We start from the raw sequence: 26,952 nt of genomic DNA, 5'->3' as shown, positions 1-26,952 counted from the left end.
TGTCCTGTTAACATCTGTTTTAAAATATCTGATTGATTACTGAACAAACAAGTTGCGAAAAGAACAAATAAATTGAAATGTGGACGGAGAAATACACATGCATATGATTATACACACGCGCGCACATATATATGTATATACATATATATTAAAAATACACCAAAAGAACAATTATATTATAGCAAGAGATTATTAATAATTGCACATATTATTATTTTATTATATGTTTATGTTTCTTTTTTTGTTTTGTGTTTATTATCCTTTTATTAATTTCATCATGTTTATTATGTTTATGAAATTAAACAAATAAAATACTATTTAAAAAATGAGTACATACTAAACAAACGTAAATTATAATATCGTGATACATTGCTTATGAGTAAAGTTACTCGCGATGTATTGCTTTCGGACAACACAAAAAATCTAGAAAATGTGTGCAAACATGATTTTATAATTAATAGAATGTGCAATAAAAATATTTAAAAATTGAAAAGAAAGATTGTAAGTTTTTATCAACAGATCTATAGAATATATCTATTGGTTTATAACAGAACTATGAAGATTAACGATACAGTTACATATACTTACTTTTTTAATAAATTTGTTTGATAAATGCGAGGAACAAGATTGTTTTATAAAAAAAAAGTTTATTCACAGAGTGTACAAATAAAAAACTTAAAACTTCCAAACTATCAATAATATGTCTTAACAGTAAAATGTGTACATATTACAAATTATAATTTATTTTTCGTGACTTTCGAATATACAAAGTCACAAAATGTTCATCAATCGAAATATCGAAAAATCGACTAGATCGACTTTTTATTTTCGAAAGGAAGACATAGTTCATATCAATTGTAATTTCTCTAAAGTGTAAGTCAAAATTATCGAACTAATTCTCGGAATCGCGAATCACTCTCTTTCAGATTTCATAGTTTAGAGTTGCGTTGAATCTTGGAGAACCTCGCGTTCGTGTCTAATAAAATATTATGCGCGTTTATGCAATAAACTATTCTATAGCGAAGAGTAAAACACAATAAAATATCGTTAAATCAATGATTTATAAGGATTGATTTATCTACGATATTCCACAAAATCTTATTTGTTTATCCAGAATATCTTAGTTATACAGAAATCATAACAAACTCGTGCACACACAATACACACAAAATGTGTCCTATACATAATCTTTAAATTCTATTTCATCAATTTTAACACAAATATACTTGACTTGCTTATATCAAAATGCACATATCATTTAAATGTCCATATTATATTGCATCTATGCTAAAAATACACATTCTAACAAGTTTAAGACGATATATTGAATTAAACAAGCCTAATTGACTAATATGTGCGATGGAAAAATTCTTTTATATAAAATAGTTTAGTAAAGATAAAATTATTAGTACTTGCCAATGTTTATCAATTGTTAGATAAAATCATTTCATGCAATAATTGCGATAAACAATACTTAGTTTATAAAAATTATTTATCGAGACCCCCTTTTTTATTAGGTTTTAATCATTAATAAATTAGAAGCAATAAAGCTTCTACCTATGATAACAATAATAAGCTATTTCAATATGTATTAATAATATTCCTTCTCAATCAAGTGTTTCTCCGCAAATAGTTGTAACTTATCTATTCAAAATAATATAATATAATTTTATGGATTACAAATAATTACGGATATATTGCATTGCTCTTTAAAATAAAAAACAAATTAATCGCTAAGGAAGTAGCTACAATTACATCTAATATATCTATCCTTTATAAAAATATAAGATCTTAAAGTATGTAGAGAAAAATTTTCTGCTTCCAATTATCTTTAAGGCCGGATAATTAATGTACGCATGTTTCAAAATCAAATGTTGATCAAATGTGATAATTTGCATATATCTAAACATTTCCGTAATTTCTTTCAAACTTTTCAACAATTGTAATTCGATGACACTTGAATAATAAATATGATAAAGAGAGAGATCATATATTTGATTTAAAAAAATCACAGCATCGAAGAAAAGTTTTGCAAGAGATTTGAGGAGGAAATTTAAGAAAACTTGAAAGAGAAAACAAAAAGAAATTCTGAAATATGAAAAACAAATGATTAATATTTGCATAGCGACTTTGTTATTATTCGCTTTTAATACGCTATTATTATCACAAACAGTTTTCAACATCAAATTTCCTCGTCCATTCTATATACAAATCTGTAGGTATTTTTAGCACGTCAAGTAATGTATGAATCAGCACACTATAACCGAACAACCCTGTAAATTGACAAAACTGTTTCGCGATACGTAGAGGGCTCCGAGCCATGGGCTTCCCAATTGTTACCCATTAAAAAGGCGTAATATCATTGTATCATAGTATCGTAGACCTATCGTCGAAGTGTTCGAGACATTCGCAAAACTTCGTCGACGATCAGTGTCAAAAGTATCCATATTCAAAAATCCATACATTTTCCATTGCATAAAAGAATTCTCGAAATCAGAGGAACAAACAATTCTTACTCTTTCCGCACACAGTGATTACAATCGAAATTAAATCACTGCTTCTATCTCGAAAAGTAAGAAAAAATAAAATTGGCTCATTTTAGTTGCCGCTATGAGAATTATTAATGGAGATAGTTAATTTTTTTATAATAATAGTAAACATTCAGAATAAACAGATAAATAATTTCGATACTACCGCATGTGTACAGCCAATTATTGTATAAGCCATTTGTTTAAAACGTGGCGTAAATCGATCTTTCAACATCTCATTAATCCTTTATTTATATCAATTGACAACGAGCAATATTATCTTATATTTGATATTTTTGATCCACACATTGATCGTGTAATATTTTGATATCATGTTTTTATATGAAATTATATATTGATATCATTATATCATAGTAAAGTTCTTCAACTCATGGTTTAAAACTCGATTTATGCCGCTTTCCAAACGGGCGAATTGATTTTTTTTAATGCTGTTGCACAAGAGTAGGCCCGTTGCCGGGGTTTCTCCAAGGATCCGGCATATCAAAATGATCGGGAACCGTGATCAGTGCGTCGGCAGCGGTGCGATCGCCGCTGCAATTTTGGGGTTTGACGCGAGTCGTGTTGACACACTCGATTGGCAGCTTGAAGAATTCGAGCTTGTAATTGTAACCCTGGCTAGAGATGCGGATTATCGTGTGTAGCGGCACCTCCATGTAGGGCAGTTCTTCAGGTTTCTTGTCGAGGAAAAATCCGATGATGCAGCGCAATACTGCTTGATGCGATACTACGAGGATGTTATTGGAACGCTGCAACTCGGCCATCACCGGCTCAACACGTTGCATTGCATCAATGTAACTCTCGCCCCACGGATAACGATAACGTAGCTTGTCTTGATCACGCCAAGCAAATTCCTATCGTAAAAATACGTGAGAAATTTAAGCATTGTCACGTATTACGTATCTAATATCTCCAGCTGTTTGACAAGAATTAATGTCGTTGCATTCAACAACGTTACATAACTCAGATATTTTTAAACTGGCGATCAATATTTTGCTTCGAGCGATTATTTGGATTTATTGAGTGATCCCGATAAGTATAATTACCTGTGGATAATGCTCTTGCATTTCCTCGTAAGAAAGACCCTCGCACACTCCCGCATGAAGTTCATTCAACGCCGCTACGTGTTCCTGGGGGGCCTCGATACCACGTGCCGTTGCTATTGTTCTGCGGAGGCGACTGGTGAGAATTCGCAGATCAGGAATACGCATGGCATTAAACTTGGTTGATAAAGCTTGAGCGTAACGCTCGCCTCTGGCACTTAAAACCGCATCACCGCCGACTTTACCGAGCACATTGTACTCGCTTTCACCGTGCTACATATAATAAAATATAAAGATATGAAAAAATGTCAAACATACAACTATTTATAAGAGAGTAAGCAATACTGAAAATTTACAAACAAATCTGAGAATAGGAAGAATATTATATATCGTTTTTAATGCAGTTCATTTGTGTCATAATGCAAAATAATGTTAATTGCTCACCCGTGAGAAATAAAGTGTGTGAGGTTTAAGGCTGACGTCTCCGAGATATCCAAGCACACTGGTTTCAATGTGACCGGATACCTTGCAGGTCTCGATGTCCATAGTAGCGGTGTCGATTCTGATTTTGGGATAGATTTTGTCGTCCATCGGCTCATACGATCGGGTATAAAAAGCGATTTTCGAGCGCAGATCTTCCGCGGCCAGAGCAACGTCCACGCCTGCATAATCGGCGCTATGTTTCACGATCTCTTGTTGATTGTGCTCCAGAACTTCCGGATCATCGCAGACGCATTCGACGAACAGAACGCGATAACCAAGCTGACCAGAAAAGTAATCGTGAACCTCCGTACGCTGCGCTCGCGTAATCAGCATAGCGTCCAGGAGCTTGAAATAGGGAAAGCTCTAGATAATAACGATGCGATATCATAGCTTCTGAAACAACTCTGATTTCGCGCGATTAATCATCATGCAATTTTTTCACGATACTATTGACAAGTAGAGTCGAAATCTTAATGGAAAGGCAGAGTCATTAGACGAGAATAATGTTGCGGCCTCTTTACGAACATGTAAAGAGAACTGTCATAAACACGTTGCGTGAATGCTTACCGCTACAGTATTTCCTGATGCAAGCCACGATGCGCAATCCAGCATGGCATCTCTTTGTGCGAGAGCCATTAACGCATTGTTTGCCGCATTATCTGATCGCAGGAGTTCATGTGATATATGAGGTTCGAATCGTTTTCTTCGATAATCACTCACACGAAATACTGGAACAAGATTTATAATGCATTATAATTCAGGAAACACTTTTCTGATGCGTGTATTTAATTAAGAATAAAAATCAAATATAATATAAATGATCGCAATAAATCTCTGTGTAGAATTATGTAACAAATGTATAGATAAGGCAGTATTTGTCTAAAGATATATTATTAAATATGCATTACGTACCTTTTGTAGTTACACCATTCCAATTAAGCCTGCGAGCAAGACTTTGGCCGATTTGGCTTTTCCCACGAGCCGGTAAACCACAAATGGCTATAACAACCCCCACAAATTTGCGCGATGACTTCGCCACTGCCGGCATTCTTGCTGCGACCTTTTCCTTGCCGGGATCTAAGTAGAAAATAGACAAATTTGACAAAGTTATATATTTATTGATTATGCAATTTGTGCAGATGCTGAATTTAGCATATTAACGATCAAACACTATTTTGCGTGGCTAGATATATATTACAATATTAAAGAATTTATTATATAAAGAATACTTTACAATATTAAGGAATTTATTAAAAGAGTATTAAGATATACTATAAATATTTTCCTTAGAAATATCAAAACTTTTATAATATTACACACAAATCGATAATGTATCAAAATCGTACTTAGTTTTTTATTAATTTAATTTCACTAGTAATTAAAAAATATATAAGATAAAAAAATATAACGATATAATGCGTATTTAAAACTAATAGTTCTCATTTTGAATACTTGCTCCGAAACGTCGTCAAAATCTTTGAAAATTACAGAATAAAAGCTAAATATAATATTAGTCAGAATTTCATTGAATGAGTTTGCTGTACTAGTGAGTACATTTTGCCAAACAGTCTGACTACGTGGTTACAAATATAAGCAGAGTAATATGAGAATTATTAGATATATATAATTCATATAACATGACGGTATGACTTTGGACCTGCAAAAACATAGTTTGCTCTTTTTCAAAATAATAAACTATTTATGACGGGTAAGTACGTCAATAGTTGCAAAAATAAATAAAATCACGAAAATTACGTAATTTGTTTATCATCGGCTTCGATTTTTTGTTTCTTCAATTTTTACGTTGTGCTACGCATGTAAAAACTAATTACAAGTACAAAGCACTCGATGCTTGCGAAATTTTCTGCATGCACAAGACACAAACATGACGTACGTTATGATACATCACATTTTTCTATGCGCAGAAAAACTGTTTTGCATTATAACAGTCGTTAATTTTTTATTGAAAAGGCTACACATCTTTGTAAAAGAAATTACAATTATTTCCATGGTCTTGGGAAAATATGTCTTCTAGACAATACAGGGAATTTACAAGTTTCTTTTTTTACTAACGAACATCTTTTATAAGCAAAACGAAATAACAATGATATATTATATGATAATAGATTAGTCAGTGAATGAGACGAGTTTAATTATATTCTTGAGTGCTTAATGTCAAAAGAGCTTATTGTATATTGAAAAACGAGGACAAAAGATAAAGAATATTTTGTGATATGTATAATTTTATATTAATTAAAATGTGAGTCATTAAAAAAACAGATATTTTAAGAATTAATTCTACAGATTAAAATACAATATTAAAGTCTCCGATGATGTTTCTTCCATGCTTTATTTTTAACAATCTGATAATGATTTTAATATTAATATATGCGAATGAATAACATAAATATTTACCTCATTTACTTATTTTGTGCTTATAAAGCAAATTATCTTACCTAACACACACATTTCCGTAAAAATATAAGATTAGAGGTTGTTATATGTGACTATCGTCGAACAGCTGACAAGAACGTCAGAGTTAAATGACAGTCGACGAAAGAATCAATATGATTGTTTTGGACTCATTTTTGGACGTTCGATACTTAAATCACGTACCAGACTGAGACGTCAAATGAGCAAGCAATCAAATATATATGATATCGTGTCACCACTCATTCCCACACCAGGAACGAATTTTATATTTAGAATTACAAACGTGCCTGCACATCGGTTGTGTTTGGGCTTTTCCGCGCGTTACCAAAGCCAATAATAATTCACTTTTTAAATACGGCAAAATTGTGAACGATAAAATAGGATAATTATTCTACTAATTTCTTGAACTTTTACAAATGTTTCCAGTATGTTTCATTATTAAATATTTTTTAATCTTGAATACTGAGGTAGCAGTCGATTAAAGCTGTACGTGCAAATCTAACTAAATTGATAATTTTATAATCTCTGTTATGATTACTAGATAATTATTATTGTGATTATTTACAAGTGGAAAAAAAATGGTACTTCAAAAGGAGATATTACCTGTGAAGTTTATTATATATATATATATATATATATATATATATATATATATGTATAAATTTAAAATGATACTTCCTTGAATCACGTTATCTAATCAATATTATTAAAAAATAAAAAGTTATATTTTCAATCATTTCGCGCAATAGATATATGAAATCATTAGTTTCCGTTAATATCTTTTGTTATTCTTATTTATAATATATTTTTATTATTTAATGATGAAAACGACAAATATTTAAAGTCAAGAATAATCTAAATATTTTTCTAATTAATAAGTTTAAAAATATTTTAAATAATTTATCCGATTGTAGTCAATTATGCTGAAATTTTATATATATGCAAAATTTAATTTAAATGTTCGTGAATGAATATATGATTTAATAATAACTATTAAAAAATGACAACTTACAATGTTATTTTATCTAATTATTTCAACCACTTTTTATATTCGTAGAAATATAAAAAAAATTACGAGAGGAATCATAGTCAGTAATTTTGAAATATTCTGTACTTGCATAATTTACATTACTTACTGAGATAAGGTATGAATATGTTTGGTTCTTTAGACGTGATAAGTTATCGATTTCTCAATGTCATTCTGGTATGATAAATTGAAAATACGTTTCGGTATGTACGCATTTATCGCCACAGATTGATAATAATTACCGACATGTTTGGTTTCCAGATAGAAAAAAAAAGAATTTCTTAATATGTAAAATATATGTAAAATATTTTTTTCTTCCTTTTTCTCCTACATACACGTACGCATACGCGCACATAAAAAATTTTATATAAAATATCATTTAATATTTATAAATTTTTATTGTATTTCTATTTATCTTATATAAATGAGTATTATATATATAATTGTATAACATGTATGATTACACGTGTATGACTACACGCGTAAGCATAGATGTACAACTATATATAATAGACATGTGTATTGTAGACACGTGTATATTGTATAGTGATACAACATGTGTACGATTACATATGTTGATAATATCTTATATGTTGATAATACTTTAATTTGATATAGTTAATTAGAATAATTAACTATACGTGAAAGTTGCATATTTTAATGAAGAATATTATGAATATATTGTAAATCAGGATATGACACTTATGTATCATAAACAGAAATTCTAGATGCACTATTTATATTCGCATATGAGTAATTCATTAACTTTTAATATTTTAATATTTTAATTTGTTTCCCTCTCTTTTTTTCTCGGAAATGATATTGATTCTTTCATTACCTACGTTCATAGAATTATATTCCAGGATAGTTTAGAATTATAAGAACCCGATGTTATATGAAACAATATCGTTTGTAACATGAGAATAGTGTCGCAAATAAAAGGACGGATGTTGTAATAAAAGTGAAACGTACATTGATGAGAGTTAATAATTGCGCCTGTATTTTCAAGTTTCCATAACTCAAGAAAAATTTAAACTACAAAAAATGCAAAGTAGGATATTATTCATCTTTTTTACGCATTAATAATTTATCTCAAAAACATGCATATATAAAAAATAAAATTTTAAAAATTTAATTTCACAAATTGCATTTATATTTATTTATTATATTGTTTAACCACGTTCTCTCAAAGCGTATTGGTAACAATGACAGTACAATATAAATTTACACTTTTTCTCTCATCTTAAACATGCGAAATTCGCTTTTGTTATTAGATATAAGAAATAACAATTAAGGCATAGATACAATATAAGCAGAATAATGTTGATTGCGATACTGCAGACGATGACCTCAATATCCAAGTAATTATTTTCCTTTCACTTTTCATTTACTTCGAATTTCATTATAAACCGGCTTCTAACGTAACGTGAAAGATTCACCAGTGCTCCTCTCCTCTATGTTATCTATGCAATATATGCGTCCTATGCATACATGTATTTTTTACAGATAAAGATATTTAAAAATCAGAGAATAAAAAAACATAAATTGCAAGTTGATTTTTGTCTATTATCATCAACATCCGCTAATATTGATTGTAATATAGCAAATAAAATAATATAAATATACAAGATCTTTTAAAAAACAATTATATTATTTAATTAAATAAAATTATTCAAATAATCGTGCCAATTATATTGCAACGCAGTAGATAATTCAACAAAAAAATTGCTAATATTATTCATAAACAAATTTCTAAATATAATATTTAGAAACTTTATTGAGAAATAATGTATTTCGCGTGATGAGGTAATGTATATATTTTCTTCTAGTATAATATAATATATATCTTCTAATTTAGTCTTCATTAAAAATATATTCTTATTAAATTATTCAAATTTTAAATTATTTAAATTTTAACTTATTTTTTAGTTTAGTAATAATATAAGATACATTTTTTAAATAATATTTAATTTTTAACTTTTTGTGATTGCATTTGTTGTCTAATTAAAACTTTATTATTTCAAAAGCTTAATTTCTCTGACCTTAATTTCTCTATCTATAATATATAAACTTTAGCTACTGCGTGAATCTAAAAAGAGTTACACAACATTATTTCGGCTATGATTAAGATTTTAATCTGTCTGTTACAATTTTTTATTTAATCTCTCTCATTGTCAGTATTTTTTTTAATTATATAACAAGATCGATATAATATCGCTCTTGTACAATCGAAAGCTTAATGTTTATCTTATATTTCATTATGCATTATATATTCTATTATGCATATATGTTTCCCCATATATTTTTAAATTAATTTCGCCGACTTTGTCATTTAATTGTATTCGGATAAGCCGCTTTAGCTTTGCACAACGTGGAAATAAGTGCTTAAAAAGCATGCAAAAATGTAGAAGAAGATACGAATTATATAAGCGGACGTCACAATACCCCTTTGACATCAAATGTAAATTTACCTTGACGCTCTTCTGCATTAGGAACCATGGTGGATGCGTCAGCGTTCGAAGGTGTTCCTATGTTAGACGTCTGCTTCCCGACAAGATCGCTCCTTCTCTCCTGCAGGACACCGGCTTGCAGGGCTAGTTTTCTGATTGCGAGACAATAACCCAGTAACGGAGCCGCCAACAGATCAAAACATGCGGCGACCCAGGGCATAACCGGGAAACCCGTATGACGGAGAGCAATCGATCGTTTGGATATATTGGCTTTTCTCCCTCTTTCTTTTGATGACAATTATAGTTGATTAAGAATAATCGCGAGGATCCTCGGAATAAAAGGAAGCCCGACACGGCCAGTCGTTCAAAAGGTCAACGAGCAAGAGCCACCTCTACTCTATCGCGCGAATATTTCTCTATTCGCGAATTATAGCGCCAGTCTGACTGGTGTTTCTGTTTCTACTTCCTGATTTCAAGCTCCCGGCTAAAGCTCTTCCGAGAAGTGGTCGCTGCTCGTGTGCCGTATTATAGATAGCAGGTCCTCCCTCATTCCAATTTGCTTGATCCTCACCTCTGGAGCCAGTTTGCGAGCTTCCTTGGAATCGGTCAGGTAAAGGCCCAGGTCTTTAGACCGCGGCGTGCCGCGTAATTTTTCCCGCTTACTTGCGTCCGTTCCTCCCGCTGCTGTTATCAACGATGATGTTGTTGTCTCTGCTGATGTCGTTGCTTGTTGTCGACAGTGCGCGCGCGCAGCCAAGTACACCTGCTGATAATTTACATAGTAACAGTGACCCCTCGCTCCGATCTCACCGATCGCTCCGAGTTTCACGATTCTGCGGCCTTCGTGATTTTGAATCGAGATCACTGTAGCCGATTGCTCCGATTCTCTCCGTGCTTTGTGCTCCGATTTTCTCTTCCCCTTCGAGTTCCTCCCACGTACGACGCGCTATATAGATATTCGGCCAGCTGGTACTAGAGAGAAATTTCGATTAATACTTCTCGATATATACTTCTTGTATACTTATTTTCGTTTCTTCAACTTTAGTTCGACAGAAGTGTGCTTCCGTTTCAGAAAATAACTCTCTATCGCTATCGCAGAACGCAGTGCTTAACCAGACAAGAATAAACTCCGCTTGTTGTGCGAACGGTCGATACTGTACTTGTCTGCTCTCCAACGACTAGTAGGTCTGGTTCCGTCGCGGCTTTTAGCAGCATCGACCAGAATCAGAGGCGAACCATTCTACCAATGAAAGACTGGCTGGCCCCTCTACCATGATATCGGACAAACTTGCGCGCCATGAACGAATATTCGTTTTTCCTTGTAATTGTGATTTGATGTGCCTGTTTGTCGCAAAAATCGGGAATAATGAAAATTTATTTGTTTCTACTTTCCATAAAATCATAAACAATGAGATCTCGTTTTTTTTTTACACTTACAGTTCCGCTTATACCGCATGATATCACCGTTTGCTCTGTTATGAGTCTACCTGCTTTATATAATTTAATTTAAATTCGGAAATCTTCAAAGATTTAACTAGTCTCGTATTCTTAGCCTTATTTAAATCTGTAACACGATCTTGATAATTTACACCAATTTGGAGATAGTGTAATACATATCTGATTAGAATCATAAATTACATGTGTTACGCATGTGAAACCAGCTCGCATTTTTCTCAGCGCATCGCGTGTTCAAAGTCCACGGTTGTTTTTCCTATTTTCACGTAATCGTTTGGCAAACGATCATACAGACGCATATATGTTCGCCGTCATTGGCGGAGTTAAATGAGAAGTCGCGCTCAGATCATTAATGTCTTGACCTGTTGGGTGAGATCACGTGTACGCCAATGTGGAGCAACTTCTTCTTATAGGCTAAATGTGAACTTTGGAACCTGTTTCGGTATCGTGTCGAAATAACTTAAAAAAAATGACTCTAACACTAAGGAAATGTTGTATCTCATGAATTAATATTAAGAAATTTAAATGATGCATATCTATATATGCGTAAGCATAAAAGCACGTATTATTTTCGTGATAAGCTTACGAAATAATCAATCGAAAATTATTACGATGATCTCTTATATGCGTCTGTTGCAAAATACTTCCCATTCCAAAAGAGCTAACAAAAAGAACCTAGAAAATTAAATGAATAAAATAGAAGAAAAATATTTTCGTTTTCTTTTTAATAATTATTAATTATAGTAAATTCATATTAGATATACAAATTATATATATTTTTATCGCGCGTGCGTGCATGCAAGTGCGTGTGTAATAAATAAATAAATATATATATATATATATATATATATATATATATATTTAATTTATAGGAAATTTATATTTATATATATTTTATTTTATAGAAAATATATATATGTATATTTATTTATTTATTACTCACACGCGCACGATAAAAATACTTTTCCCTTATTTTATTTACTTAAATATTATTATTAAATATATATAAATCTCTTCCTTATAAATTTTTATAAAACTTATATAAAATCTAACATGCACAGCTCTTCTCTTCAGGAGACCTAAAAATATTCATAAAAACAACGGATCTATATATTGTGTTTTCAATAACAAGACAAACGTACATGTAATTACGCCATAAAAGAGATGAGATTTTTTTCTATTACATTTATACGTAAGTAAACGTCAGAAGCTTAAGTTTTTAGATGATAAGAGGGGAAAGTACGTTAAATGTGTATCACCCGTTACACGTGATAAATGCTACTCTGATGCGTGATAAAGGTCATGCATGATCTAAAATGATAGATTGACTGCAGTCGCAATGAACTTCAATAAATTCGTAAGCGCATATTAATCATTAACATATCCGCGTAAATTCGCAAAATTTAATTTTTTATGAAAATAATATTTAATTGCGGAAAAAAATGACTCCTAATTTGTCACTAAAATACTTTCTAAAGGAAAAAACAATAATACGTTGCGATCATTGAGACAATGGGATGCAGAGTGAACATCACGCATGGGAAATCACAATCTTATTTGCTTTTTATACAAATACTCTGACGTGTTCACGAGAGTTTATTGATATGACTGTGCATTATTAGATAATGGTCCATTCTAACATTTAACGAAGCTCTATCGAGTTAACTGAAAAGATAATCGCCAGGTCCGTACACGTATTCTGCACTTAAGTGGATTCTTGAATTACATTTAAGCAAAATTTCCTCTTTTTATGAATCATTTTTAAGATTAGAAAAACCTAATTGTAAACAATTAGTAAATGCGTTATTAAAATAAGAAAAATTTATACATTTCCTGCATATCTACGGTGAATTTTACAGTTAACAATTTCCATGAAACGATAATTTCATATGTAATTTAGTCATACGAATCAATTAATGTGTTATATAAACTAAAGCAATTTCTGTTTCTATAATTTAGATCTTTGTATTATTTAATAAAATAAATAAAATATGAATAGTAAAATATTCATTAATCATACGATATCATATAATCATTAAACAGATACGTAAATTTTAATTTTTCTGGATTTAAAGAAAAAAGACATTTAAAAAAAATTATTAAAAAATCATAAAAATGATTGCTTTTATATTCATACTTTCTCTTTGATTAATTTATATTTGTATTTAATTATTTATAATACAAATCCGATATGCAATATTTACTGAAATAAAATAATTTAGTGCCTTTCTTTCAAGACACGGGACATTAAAGAGATGAAAAGTAGCTTATCCCTTTTAGTTTTGGCACAGCCTCGTATTCAAAGCAACCAAGGCGAGCTCTATTTTAAAACGATTGTCACCACGAATATCCTCGTACAGGCCTGCGGTCACTGTCGTCCATTAACCGCAATAGAATCGTATCTCTAGACTTTAGAAAGGATAAAGTGAGATGTTAAAAATCATCCGGCCATTGTTCTCTAAAAGAATATTTTTGAGAATATATAAATTATAAAATAAATATATTATAGAATTAAAAATAATAAAATATAATAAATAATAAAATAAAAAATAAAATAAAATAATAAAATAATAAAATAATAAATAATAAAATAAAATAAAATAAATAAATTATAGAATTGCTCTCCCTCTGTAAATAATAATCGCTATATTAATAAGAGCAATGCGAAAATAATTAAAAATAACTCTGCGATTTGTTTTCGATCAAGAGTTAGAAATATATATATATATATATATATATATATATATATATATATACATATATATAAAAGTATATATAAAAATGCGTCATTTATATAAATGTAATTTAAACATTAAGAAAATTATACCATAACGAAAAAAAATTATATTCGACGTGAAATGCACTCTTCTTTCATAAATTTCACTTCAATTAATTTTTATGATTCTTTTTTTATATATATTAAATGATCAAATTTGTATACAATGAAATAAAATAATGACAATAATAAAAATAACATACATAAAAGCATTTATTAATATACAATATTGTTTTTTTATTGAAAAATATGGAATAAAAGACATATTCAACGCAACTATACATCCAGAGAATATATATATATAAATATATGTACTGCTTAGAAAATGCCAATCGAATGTGCAAGACCTGCATAAATATGTAATGTAGTTGCGCCCATGAAAAAGGTAGTGACAGCTTTAATAATTAGTGTCGACCATGGGCCAGCTAATAAAAATGATGTAAGAAAGTCTAATATAAGTGGTCTGTACACTGTAAGCACAAGCATACCAATTACTACAGGAACTAAACCACGCCGTAAATCGTGTCTAGACCACAACCAAACCAATGTTGCAGTTGTTATATGTTGTACCTGTTAAAAACATATTACATAAGTCTAAGAATTTTTTAATATTTTTTTATGATTAAAAAAATTGAAAAAAATAAATTTAATATTAAATAAAAACTACTTCAATTCCTTATCGATAAATAAAAAGTAAATTTTTACCAAATTAATATTTGATTCAAGACTTTTTTGGATATATTTCCAATCAAACTCAGCACCCCGAGCTCCAACCCAAAGTAACAAAAATCTTGTGAGCAACACTTCTGCTCCTGCCCATCCTATACCAGCAGTTAATACTTTAGCATGACCTTTACCAGGAATACCATTTAATACCAACAATATTCCTGCCAAATCCGCCAGATCAATAGATGATTTCAAAAATTCCTAAAAACATTTTTTTAATTAATTAATTAAAAAATGTAAGATCTTATCAAGATAATACAGAAAAAAATATCAAATATCTATATCTAAATGTAAATCTAATCTAAAGTCTTTTTTAATTAAAGTTAATCTAGATTGTTGAAAATCTTTAAAGCAAAATTGAAGAAAATAACACAAGAAAAATAACTTAGATATATTATAATTTTATCTTCATTCATAATTATTTTAATTAATATAATATTTATAGTAAAGATTATTTATCAGTTGAGTGGTCTATATATTCATGAAATCATAAAAATTAATTTAAAAATCTATGGAATTAAAACATAATCTAAAAAATTAAAAAATTACAGATTTATAGTATAATATTTATCTTTTTTTCCTACATATGAAGTTATAATGTGTAATAGATTTGAGCGTTTTTGAATTCAAGGGACAAAATTTGTTAGGAAAATTGATAACGCATACCCCAAAGACATCAAAACCCTCTTCTCCAACATTGTCAGCGGTTGGAAAAAATGTGGCAAGCGCCAGCATCTTTACGAGTTGTGTGAAGATGTAAATACCACCTGCTTGAATGCATTTCCAGAAGGCACCGTATTCTGATCTGAAAATATCTTTCTTTATTACTTTGCACATTGTGAAATTTAGGTTAGAAAATATCAGAAATCTTTCTTGGATACTTGCAAGCCAGAATACTTATAAGTCAAGTAGTACGGCACGTATACCAACGCCAAACAATTCCCAAAGTGATATAATGTCATTTTTCAGTGACGTTTAAGTCAATTTAAAACATTATTGAAAAAATGTACAATTCATAATAAAATTGCGAACATCATAACAGAGAGAAGACTGAGAGGTATCATTGCCCACTTTTAAATGATTCCTGAAAGCGATACGCCCTCTAAACATTAAAAACGTGGACATGAACTACAAAGTCAGTGTCGATAAATGTTCTCAGAGGATAACATATGTGCACAATTTCTGGTTTTGTTCCGTGCTATATGCACGAAATGCCGGTAGCATCAATGTTGTACAGCAAGACGCTTATGTATATAAATATAAATTAATTAATTTTTAAATTTTTAAAATTTTTTTTAAATTTTTCAATAAGTTTTGTATGTGGCTCTCGTGAGGCTGCAACTTTGTTCTGAAATATCTGCATTATTTTTAGAAATGTATATATATGCCAATCACAAAAGCGATCCGGAATGCAATCGATTAATTAATTTATATTTTATTCTCATAAAAATAATAACTATTCAATTTAAAATATTATATGAGACATACGCTTGATTACATACATATTCTATGTATATATAGAAATACCGTCTCAGAAATACCGTCTTTCAAAAAATATTACATATATTAGCATTAAAAAATATAATATATATTTAATTTATTGATTCATATCTATTCTATATCGCATTACAAGATAAATAAGAAGTTGAAATTTGACTTTAATCGGGAAAGATACTGTAATTTTTCAATGTAATGATTCAAAGATAAAATAAATATTTTTCTATATATTCATTGTCATATTTATATTTTTATTTGCAAAAAACAAAATGCTTGCTATAGGGTAAAAATATTTTTAACCGTATTTTTATAAATCTTTAATTCAAAACTGTTCATATAACCAAGGCCTTACTACGTAAAGAAAGAATTTGATAATATACATATGAAACGTCTCATATCATTTCTTTACTGTTCAAAGTTACTGTGCAAATGACTATAAAACATTACCTCGATATTGTTAATATCGCCAAGATTGACTTATATTAATGTTAGTGTTATAACTTATCGTTGAAATATTCTATAAATGATTGCCGATGAAAAAAATTTAAAACATTGATCGAAATTTATTTGGCAGTAATTTAACGACACTTTATTTGAAAGCATACTATTCGAATCATAAAATTCATTAAATACACAATATATTACGTAAGTATAAGAGAAAATAATTTGATATGAATAATACTTATTTGTCTTTTTTATATGTTAAATAATACGTAAGATTATATCGCGACGATACATTTTAATCATCTCGCGTACTTCGCGCATAGAATTTAATCAAGAACCATAGCGAAAGAAATTTAAAATAATAAATTATTGTTTCGTTATGATTTTTAAGGATAATAATTATTGTTTCAATATAATATGTTTTAATAATATTTGGAATTAAATGTTTTCATCCGTGTTACTTCATTATTCTACTTAACAATCTAAATATAATTCAGATTGTGAAAAAAACCATAAACGTATAATATATATATTATATGTATCAGTAATTTTTGAAAGCGATATGCTTTCTGGACATTAAAAAGAAGATAACATATATGTTATCCTCTGAGAACATTCGTTGATATTGACTTTGTAGTTCATGTCCAAGTTTTCAATGTCCATAGAGGGATTTGTATCACAAGTCTTTCTCCTAAACTCTGTAGGTAAAGCTAATCGATTCTAACCTACAAGTGTATGATAAAAAGATCTCTTTTCTCAGCAGTGATAAACATATCAAATACATTTTGTCAAGAAAAAATATAAATTACATTTCTCAAGAGTAAGACTAATACATTATTTAGTCGTTCTTACTTGATATTTTATGAAAAAGGAAATCATTTATTCTGTTAAGTTACAGAAAGTGACAAGAAAGTATACAAATTTCTCTTTATAGTTTTAACAATATTTAAATAATCATAATTAAATGTATCATTAATTACAATATTAATTGGTCATGACACAAATCTCTGTATTTTAAATAAAACTACATTTTAATAACAAAATATAATAAATAGTTTTTCAAAATTTGAAAATAGAATAAATGTGTCAAAATTTTACAATTATAAAAAAAAACTTGGTGAATGTGGCATATATCTGATTGCCCTTTTTCAGTTTGCTATTTAATCCCTTGCAGCAAGAGATTTTCTGATACCACACACAGTCCCCTCTTTTATATTTTAACCCCTTTGAAAGGGGTATAGTCACCCCTTTCCCCATAAAAAAGGGTAGCTGCTAAAAAAGGGTGTTGCAGCAGCAAAAGTATAGACTAAAATCTTGAATAGTTTGTGACATATATATATAAAAATCTTTGTATTTTCTATTTAAGTAAGGTATACATATATGACATATAAGTATTTTTATATTAAACAAGTTAAAACTCATCAGTAATATTAATAAATTAATTATTAACAAGGCAGTTATTAATCTTTGCTGCATAAGATCAGATTGGTCAATTTTTTCTCCTTTTTTTAGTCAAAATTGATGGGGGTACTACGCATGGGTCATGGGATTTAGACTGCTCCGTCAGAGCATGCTCCGTGTCCCAGAGACTGCTGCTTGCTATCCCTCTCCAACGTTCCTTGCGGAGGATAAACTCCTGGGGGTTGGTTGAGAGCTGCCTCTGATTGGACAGGATCGTATTGAATCTACCACGCAGGCTACTACTCTGCATGGAAAAGGAAGCTCAGTTTGCCACAGGCTGTCGTTGAATTTGTTTGGCAGTGTACTCCCCAACAAACAGTTATCAGGGTGTCAGAATTATTTCACTCAGTGATGGTTTTGAATGTATGTATTCCAAGTGTACCATATTATCAAAAATAGTCTGATATATATTTACAATTTATAAAGTACTGAAAAAGCAATATTTGGTTGCATTTTACTATTTATATATACTTATAGTCATTTATATTACATGTAGTTATATTCATATAATTTTTATAAATTACTTTTAGTTGCTTAAAAGTAGAAAATTTATATGTTTATATCATAATCCATATAATTAAATATTTAACTGCAAATGCTTATATGGTTTACATATTTCAGTAAAGATTTCTATTTTATTTTTATAAATTGGATATTCTTAAATATATTTTGACAAATATTATTAAATATTATTGTTATATCTATTAAAAAAAAATTACAATATAAATGTATAATAGAATTATTAATTATTCTCTCTATTCAGTTGATATTGGAATAAGCACAATAATAGGTACTAATAATTTGAAAAGAAATTTTATCCCTTTCTATTCTTACAACCCTTTTACCCCTTTTAATTCTCTAGATAAAAAAAGATCCACCCTTTTCACTGTTCAACCCTAAAAAAAAGTGTTGGAGTATTGGAGTATTGGATGTATTGAAGTTTTAATGTTACACAGCAAGAGTGTTATTAAAAATGAATTATAATTTAAAATATTTTATATAAATAATTTTTCGTATCTAAATAAGAAATATTTTTTTCAATAAAAATAATATATAATTTAAGCAAATTAATGGAATAACAAAACTTCTAAAACTATTTAAATAATGAATTAAATTAGATATAATATGTATATATAAAAAATCGTATCTTTTCATTTTTGTGGAAGTGAGAAATGGGTGGAGCTTACATTCCCTAGTGTTTTCCATACAAGACTCAGGAAAAAGGATAGTCAGTTTTATGGTGGAACTCAAGAGTGAAAGAATGTATACTGTGACTAGTCTTTCAATCGGTTAAACAAATGTTTTTCAATTATTTTCTATTATTGATTTTGTTACTTTACTTTAATTGATTTTTTTATATTATAAATTGAATATATTATACTTTAATTTTTGTGAAATGTAATATTATTTATGTATATGTACACATTTTAAAGTGTATACGATCATAAGGTGAGTTATTTTATTTTAAGCTATCTTCTTAAAGAATATTAAATATATGTTTAAAATATATATTATATATGTTTAAAAAATCAAATTTTATAAATAAATATATTAATTATGGCAGAAACAAAACTATTAAGTTTATTTCATGATACGATATAAATGCATAATATTGTTTTATTTTTATTTGGATATTGAACAAAAATATAATAATGTTCTTTGTAGCAATTTTTACATTTTTTATAGTTTCATGTACATTATATGTATAAACAAAAATTTTTATCAAATTCCTCTAGAAATATTTCAGTATAAAATCAATTTTAGAATTTTATTATTAAGGTGTATTTTTGTAATAAAAATAAATATGGTGTATTTTCATTCATTTTTATTTGAACAATTAATTTTTAAAATACGTGTAAGTGAAGTAATTCGAATGATGTTCGTATGATGGCGCTAAAGCTGATTTCCTACAACACATTTATCTCAGCAGCTGTAATTATAGTATGTCATTATTACAACAGATGACACGACTAACTTTATAGTGTCCTTACTAGTGTTTTCTATTTTCTAGGGACAGTATATAATACAAAGTATAATTTTATATTGTGTAAAAGAAGAGTGTGCGTTAATTTGTGATGAATAGGTTCGTAAAATATTAACGATATATAACATATTTGTGTATTCAAAGTAATCAATTTGTTATCGTATATTTTACGTTATTTATAACTTAGATTTTAATATTTCTATGAATGATAATTTCAAATATTTTAATCTCATTGGCCATCTTTTCTCATAATAAAAAAATAACGAAAATTTTCAGTAAAATAATAAATAATAATACACAATATTAGATAAGAAATACTATTGTTTTTAATATATTATTATATGTTTGTTATTTATTTATTCATATTTAATGTGCACTACAGAATTATACTGACCTACTTATCACTAATTCTTTAAATCTTGTTTTGTATAATGTTTTATATAACTAATTCTTTCCTTTCGATCTCTCAAAGAAATCATTTTTCCCCGTATTTCACCAATCGTGTGCAAACGGCTCGTTTGTCGGAACTTAAAGCTCCCGATGCTTCTCTTGGATTTATTTTGGATTTAGCTACGAGGGCCTGGAATCCTGAGAATGATGACACGGACATCTCTCTTTCTCTTTCTCTCAGCTCCGAATTTTGCGCTTTTGTCATCTCCCTCTTCCTGATGGACCGCACTTTCGATGAGGGCGTGTTTGCATTTCCCTCCCTGGGGATGCTTACGGGACGGCGCGCAATTTCGGAAAGCCGATTTCAATTCCGTTTTCCTTTTTACAGGGAGAAACGAGAGCTCGAGTGCGGGCCGCGCGGGATTACGGGAATCGCACAGACAGGCCTGCGAACACGTGCGAAAATGCTCTCGTGCCTCGACGTTTGCGCCCTCGCCATCGATCGTTCTTCCGCTTAACGCGCTTCCCGTCGTCGGAAAAATCCGATCTCTTCATTCCTCCCCACATCCCCGGTAAGTAACATTTAAGAAAAGTGTCAATATTAAGATCAGCGGCAATATTTTCTACACATCTTTCAGAAATTTGAATAAAAAAGTCGTCATAAAGCGCCCAATATTATTTTACATGCAATCATACATTGTTTGTATCAAATTGATTATACATCGAACTCTAAAACAGATCGTTCTCCCTTCATTGTTTTTTCGTTATGTAAAATTAGATTATGTTAAACAAGTATAAATTATCATTAGAAAAGAATCGTCGCGGAAGCTGCGTTGTTCGTACATTGATCGTAAGCGATCGTCGGTCCTGGTCAGACACTTCTTCCATTGATGTCAGGGTAGTGTATAACGATGAGCTTCATTTCCGGTTCCGGTCTTCATGATTTTCGCACCGTCAACTCCATTCTTCCTCCGGTACTCCACCTTCGTATATTAGCTCTGTCTTCTCCCTTGCACAAATCGAAGATTTTCGTTCTTCTTTATGTCGATTCTTAATTTTCGATCTTTTAAGGGTCGCTCGATTTTGTCGTTTCTTACGCGAAAAGCTTTTCACAAATATCGTTCGTTCACATATGCACTTTTATGATACAAGAAAGATATTGAAAAGACATATTAAAATGAATATATCTCGTCATGAAAATTGAAAAGAGAAATAATATAATATACAAAAATTGATAGAAGTTTTCTGATGATTAAAAGAAAATAGAAAATTCAAGAAAAATTTTTTATTTTTTGTCTTCTCTCTTTTCCACTTTTCTTTTTTGCTTTCTCTTTTTCTATTTTATAGACATTGGCATGTTCTTAAGTTTTATCAACGCCGCGGGACATGAAAAACGTTCGAAATCATGTTTTCCATCTCCGTGTGCAACGCATAAACACATTTTTATATGACAGAGAGGTTGATGTATCTTTCCCATTCGAAGCAGTATACAGGAAAGAATAACGTCCTTTGTTCAGGATTCTCGGCGAAGTTGTTGATATTCCATCGGCGCCTCTGTCCTTCTGGGACACAGCCCCTTCTATCATCCGACTTACATCTTCTTTCACTGTGTTTTTCGGTTTTGTAATACTAAAAGAGTATCAATACGAAGAATGCTCGATTGCGTTATAAGAGTTTAATAAGACATCGGTTAAATCGAAAATCTTTAAGCGATTTTCTTCGGAGATTCACAATGCGGAAAAGATGCTCAAAGGACATCTGAAGAGTATCTACAAAGTTACAATATCTGTTAGATATATCTGTTAGATTTTTAAAAATTTTTTGTGTTGTTCGATTTTTTCTTTCAACTCGGCTAAAAAACTTGCTCTTGTTACTAATAAACAATTTATTGTCTTTGTCTTCAAAGATAAAATTTAGATTTGCAAAAATCACAAATGTATATATTAGCTCCTATTTTTTAATTATATAAAATTATATAAAATTCAAATATTTATATGTCTGTAATACTTTATCATAATATAATATAATATAATATCATCGAAAAGATACGATAATTACATTCGCTAGATATCGATATCAAATAGTATATCGGAATTGCATAAGAGAATTGTGATGTCTATTTAATAGTAATGAAGTCGGGAGATAAAGAGAGAGAGAGAGAGGGCGGTTTCAAAGCTGTAAAGACGCTTAATGAAGTAGACATCGTAGCGCAGCGCAATTTCCAACTGAGTTCTCTGATTGGTCATTAAACCGCGATTTGCATATTTGAAGCAGAAAAAAAAAACGGCCGGATGAAAAAATTTTTAACGAGCATTCCTTTATCATTTAATATTTAAAACGATGTTGTGCGGAAGTGACTGTAATTGAAGAGATATAATTGGCGGATGTACAAAGGTGAATAAGGCTCCTCGCAGTTGCACCGTCGTCGATATTTCTGCGCTTTCAATTAATCATTAATCTTCGTGCGGCATTGATACCTTCTCTACATTTTAAAAGGGGGAACTTATCATCCGTGTTCAAGAAACGTTTTATTGTACAGGTTGTTTGGTTTTAGATTTTATACAATATAGATGCGATATATATAAACAAAATGAAATTAAAATTCACACAAATTCTTATAACAATATAAATTTAATAGAGAGTGTATACTTCAAAATTTAATTATGTAAACGTTCTATATAATATATATAATTAAAAATCAAGAAAGATTGTTATATATAAATTATGTCTGAAGCAAAATTATCATTGATACATAGCTTTATATATGATGATGACGGAAAATATTTTTCATATATTACTTTTTCTTTTAAATGCAAATTGAGATTTTATTAATGATGAAACTTTCATTAACATTGTTATTTAATCATTTAGTCCTTCAACGATGTAAATAAAATGCGAAGCGAAGCATCTCGTATTCCTTTCGCAGCGCAATATTGCAATAGAATATCGGTCGGGCCATAAAATATCATTGAAGAATGCTTTTAACATTTTAGATATCGCTAAGTTATTCGAGTTTCGGTTATCATGCGCGATCGGGGGCTAAGAACTGTCCTTAAAATATATCGTAAATGGATTCGAATGAAATAGAAAAAGGAACCCGAGATCGAGAGAACGAGTCTCTAACTTTGTAAGGGTGCTTCGCGCTTTACCAGCTCGACCAGCGGCCAGTAAAAACTTTACAGCCCCGTAATGAATGCAAGAAATAATTATCTCATGAATACATTAGTTTTAGTATCTCCCGACACGCGGACACGGCCCGTAAAAGCACCATTGGATATCTTGACCTACGATTTCCAGTGCATGCCCACTTCCCTACGATCCTTAATCGCTCTTTTTCTCTTCCTTAACGTCCGCCTGTTCTTCTTTTTTTCTTTCCTTTCTTCCTTCCTTCTTTTTTTTTCTTCCTTTCATTCTCGCCGATATCGTGCTAATATCTGAAAATATATATTGCAAGCATATATTTTCAAGCATGTTCAGCGAATTCTGACAAAAATAATTAACACATCGTTTGCAATAAAAGACAAAGGAATTGCCTTAAAATGTAATTTTCATACATAACATCTGAATATGTTCCAATGGATAAAAGTACTATTGATATAATAATAGCGGATATTTTCGCGAATCAAATATTCAAGTAATGATAGACTACGCGCGGAGAACGTAGACAGATTGCGTGAAAAATGCATTTAGTTTAAGAAGATTTAGTTGAAGAAGATTCCGTATCGTTTCGGCTCTATCGGTGAAAATTCTTTACGTGAATATCCTGACCCAAGTGAAGTGGGCGGCGGGGGTTGAGGGAGGAAGGGCGATGTCAGTTGGATGGAAAGGGAGGTGTGCGTCGGTGCTGTGGCACGTAGTGATTGATCGTCACCTCGCGACACCCTCGTGTTCTCGTAGAGTGGATAAAGGGGTGGATAAAGGGGTGGAAAAAGGAGTGGAAACCCTTTCACGCTTTCACGGATCAGTCACAGGATCACGTTCTCCGTGCCATCCCTTCGTCTCTTGGTGTACACGGTACATGCATCACCCTGCCATCCGCCTCTACTTCTCTGACTCGTGCGTTTGCTCGTGTCGATGTCGCGAAGATCAAATCTGCAAACTTTGCGCGAAAGAGCCGCTCCCCTAACCGTGCAGTTTATCGATCCCGCGGTTTTGTCGATGATATCAATTCTTAGAGATTTTTAGATTCGCAACGAAGACACGTCGATAACATAGGATGAGAATATAATTTAATAATTTGTAAGAAGAAATGAAAAGTTTTTCAATGCTTCCTTCGCATATTAAATCTTTGAAAATTTAGTGAAGGTAATTTTTATTTTCACGACACATCTCTATCGAATTTATCATGTTTTCGAAGGAACGACGCGAAGAAAATGTCACCATCATTTACAGGACGCATGCTTCATCGGAAGCGAATGGATAGATGACGGTAGCTCATACATCAGACACCTAATTCCTCCTTTCGCTCGAGTGTTAACTCTTATATCTTACCCATTTAGAAGTTCCATTTGGTAGTGCGACCGACCGCCTTGTCATTTCCAAATTGACGAGCCACTATGTGTCGTTGATATCCGCAATTTTCTAGCACATTTTCTGGAATTATCTGTTGACGAACCAACAACCAAAGTGTTTTTATCTCGTCTTAACTTTCTTGATTATGTTGACGGCTTTGATTGAAAGAGAGGGTGAAAAAGAAAATCTATTATATGAATCAAGAATTCTTGAAAGCTATCATCAATTCGCGCGAGCCTTATAGCTTATACAGCTATCTAAGTTTCTTTAATATTTGGAAGTTTCTAATTACATAGATATATATGATATTATTGCTTACATTGTTTTAATAAAAAATATTAATAGGAACGAAGAGTAAACGCATCCTATCGATCGTAGTGCAATTAACGTTATTATTATTGTGCAATGTTTTATTATACAAGACTTTTGTAGCTTTCTAATTAAAGATGTACTTCGCGATCGATCGAAAATGGCTTTTAGTCGAACGGCCTCAGCAAATCAACTATGAGGAATTGTAGGGATACAGAAGGCGAAATTGGATATTGCTGCTAAATATTTGAAAAGCTTCCGATCCGTAGAATTTCCTTGATATCCCATGGGACGAGCTGCGTCTCGCAAGTTCCCCGGGAATCTCCCAGCGTCCTTTGGTTTTGAGTGACCAATTAGCAAAAGAGCTTTTTTTGAACGCCGTTTTGTCGTGGGAGAGACACGGTAACACTGATATGTTCTGCTTTAAATCTAAGCATATTTTTTTTCATTTTTATTTCATGATTTTCTAAGCTTTTTATTGTATCATCTAAAATTTTAGCAAATGGAAATATTCACAATTATTTTTTCCATATCGTTTTCGCTTAACGTGCCAATAAAATATTCAGTTATAATTGATCTACTTATTAGATAGATAAAATATAAATAAAATAATAATAATCAGATATGTAAATTTATTATTACTTAGACTGTAATAACTAGGTAAAAAAGACGCTACTACACGTATGCATTAAAGTTTGTCAGAATCAAAGCTGTCCAGCTTCTGCACTTCAACCGAATTACTTTACGATCGCTCGTTCATCTTGATCGAAAGGGACGAGAGAGAGAGCGTAGACTCGGCTCGGGGAGAATTTTAAAATTGAAGATCCTAGCCGAGAGACGTAGGTGGAAGTACGATTCCCCTGGTTCGATCCTAGCTTGGATCGGGAGAATGTGTTTTTCCGCGCCCTCAAACACGTCACATGAATAAAAAATATCCTTCAAAGTTGCCAACCCCAGCGTCTAGCGGAACGTATCGAAATCCCTTGTAGTGGTCAGTCGGAGAGTAGAATATTGAAGTGCTGCAAATCAAGGGAAATGGAAATCGAAGAGAAAAAAAGTCATGCGTTATCGCGGTTCTCGTCAGTAGTATAAAGCCAGTAGTAGTATAAAGTCAATAGTACAGTATTATAATTCTAAGTGTTAGAAATGAATCTTGGAGAATTCGCATTTTTATATCTTCAAATAATAAATCGCAAGTTTATAAGTTCATACAAAAAAAAATAATTATTATACATATACGAGTACATATGTACATATATACATACATACATTACATTTGATAAAAAATTATTATTGTGAAATGTATTATATATAAAAGTTACAATTATTATATTTTATTATATTTTTATTAATAATATTATTATATTTTATTAATATTAAATAATATATATATTTTTTTTATATGTTAAAATATCT

The 26,952-nt window shown here is 30.6% G+C and overlaps 2 protein-coding genes and 1 long non-coding RNA gene across 4 annotated transcripts; 1 reads left to right on the top strand and 2 right to left on the bottom strand.

Annotated features, from left to right (window-relative positions):
* Positions 1–1,042: 1,042 nt before the first annotated feature.
* On the bottom strand, positions 1,043–11,176 carry LOC105256754 (6-phosphofructo-2-kinase/fructose-2,6-bisphosphatase). 2 transcript variants are annotated; one of them, XM_011266969.3, is made up of 6 exons: positions 10,004–11,176; positions 4,985–5,149; positions 4,640–4,800; positions 4,034–4,417; positions 3,593–3,862; positions 1,043–3,400 (listed from the first exon to the last, which is right to left on the bottom strand). In XM_011266969.3, the coding sequence occupies exons 1-6, from the start codon at positions 10,200–10,202 to the stop codon at positions 2,972–2,974; spliced, it is 1,608 nt and encodes a 535-aa protein (XP_011265271.1). In that variant the 5' UTR covers positions 10,203–11,176; the 3' UTR covers positions 1,043–2,971. The 2 variants fall into 2 exon arrangements, with proteins under 2 accessions (XP_011265271.1, XP_011265272.1); XM_011266970.3 differs by lacking the exon at positions 10,004–11,176 and adding an exon at positions 6,529–6,709.
* Positions 11,177–14,462: 3,286 nt separating this feature from the next.
* On the bottom strand, positions 14,463–15,982 carry LOC105256755 (transmembrane protein 147). The gene is made up of 4 exons (XM_011266971.2): positions 15,825–15,982; positions 15,606–15,744; positions 14,919–15,140; positions 14,463–14,783 (listed from the first exon to the last, which is right to left on the bottom strand). Exons 1-4 carry the CDS (start codon positions 15,899–15,901, stop codon positions 14,532–14,534), a joined length of 690 nt encoding a protein of 229 aa, XP_011265273.1. The 5' UTR covers positions 15,902–15,982; the 3' UTR covers positions 14,463–14,531.
* Positions 15,983–17,611: 1,629 nt separating this feature from the next.
* LOC105256756 lies at positions 17,612–18,704 on the top strand. Its single transcript, XR_003122392.1, has 2 exons — positions 17,612–17,700; positions 18,393–18,704. It is a non-coding gene; the product is annotated as an uncharacterized LOC105256756 (long non-coding RNA).
* Positions 18,705–26,952: the final 8,248 nt, after the last annotated feature.

This window comes from Camponotus floridanus, unplaced genomic scaffold (genome assembly GCF_003227725.1).
Source record: "Camponotus floridanus strain SB8 unplaced genomic scaffold, Cflo_v7.5 scaffold13, whole genome shotgun sequence".
In the NCBI taxonomy this organism is placed as follows: domain Eukaryota; kingdom Metazoa; phylum Arthropoda; class Insecta; order Hymenoptera; family Formicidae; genus Camponotus; species Camponotus floridanus.
Note: the sequence above shows the minus strand (reverse complement) of the source record. Positions and strands in the feature narration are given on the sequence as shown.

Excerpts from the sequence above, each read along its gene's own strand:
- LOC105256754 (XM_011266969.3), bottom strand. The coding sequence starts at position 10,202 with ATGCCCTGGGTCGCCGCATGTTTTGATCTGTTGGCGGCTCCGTTACTG. Across the intron at positions 4,418-4,639 it reads CATCAGGAAATACTGTAGCG|CTCCTGGACGCTATGCTGAT; the intron begins GTAAGCATTCAC and ends CCCTATTTCAAG. Across the intron at positions 3,863-4,033 it reads ACACACTTTATTTCTCACGG|CACGGTGAAAGCGAGTACAA; the intron begins GTGAGCAATTAA and ends TATTATATGTAG.
- LOC105256755 (XM_011266971.2), bottom strand. The coding sequence starts at position 15,901 with ATGACATTATATCACTTTGGGAATTGTTTGGCGTTGGTATACGTGCCG. Across the intron at positions 15,141-15,605 it reads AGGGTTTTGATGTCTTTGGG|GAATTTTTGAAATCATCTAT; the intron begins GTATGCGTTATC and ends AAATGTTTTTAG. Across the intron at positions 14,784-14,918 it reads TTGAATCAAATATTAATTTG|GTACAACATATAACAACTGC; the intron begins GTAAAAATTTAC and ends TGTTTTTAACAG.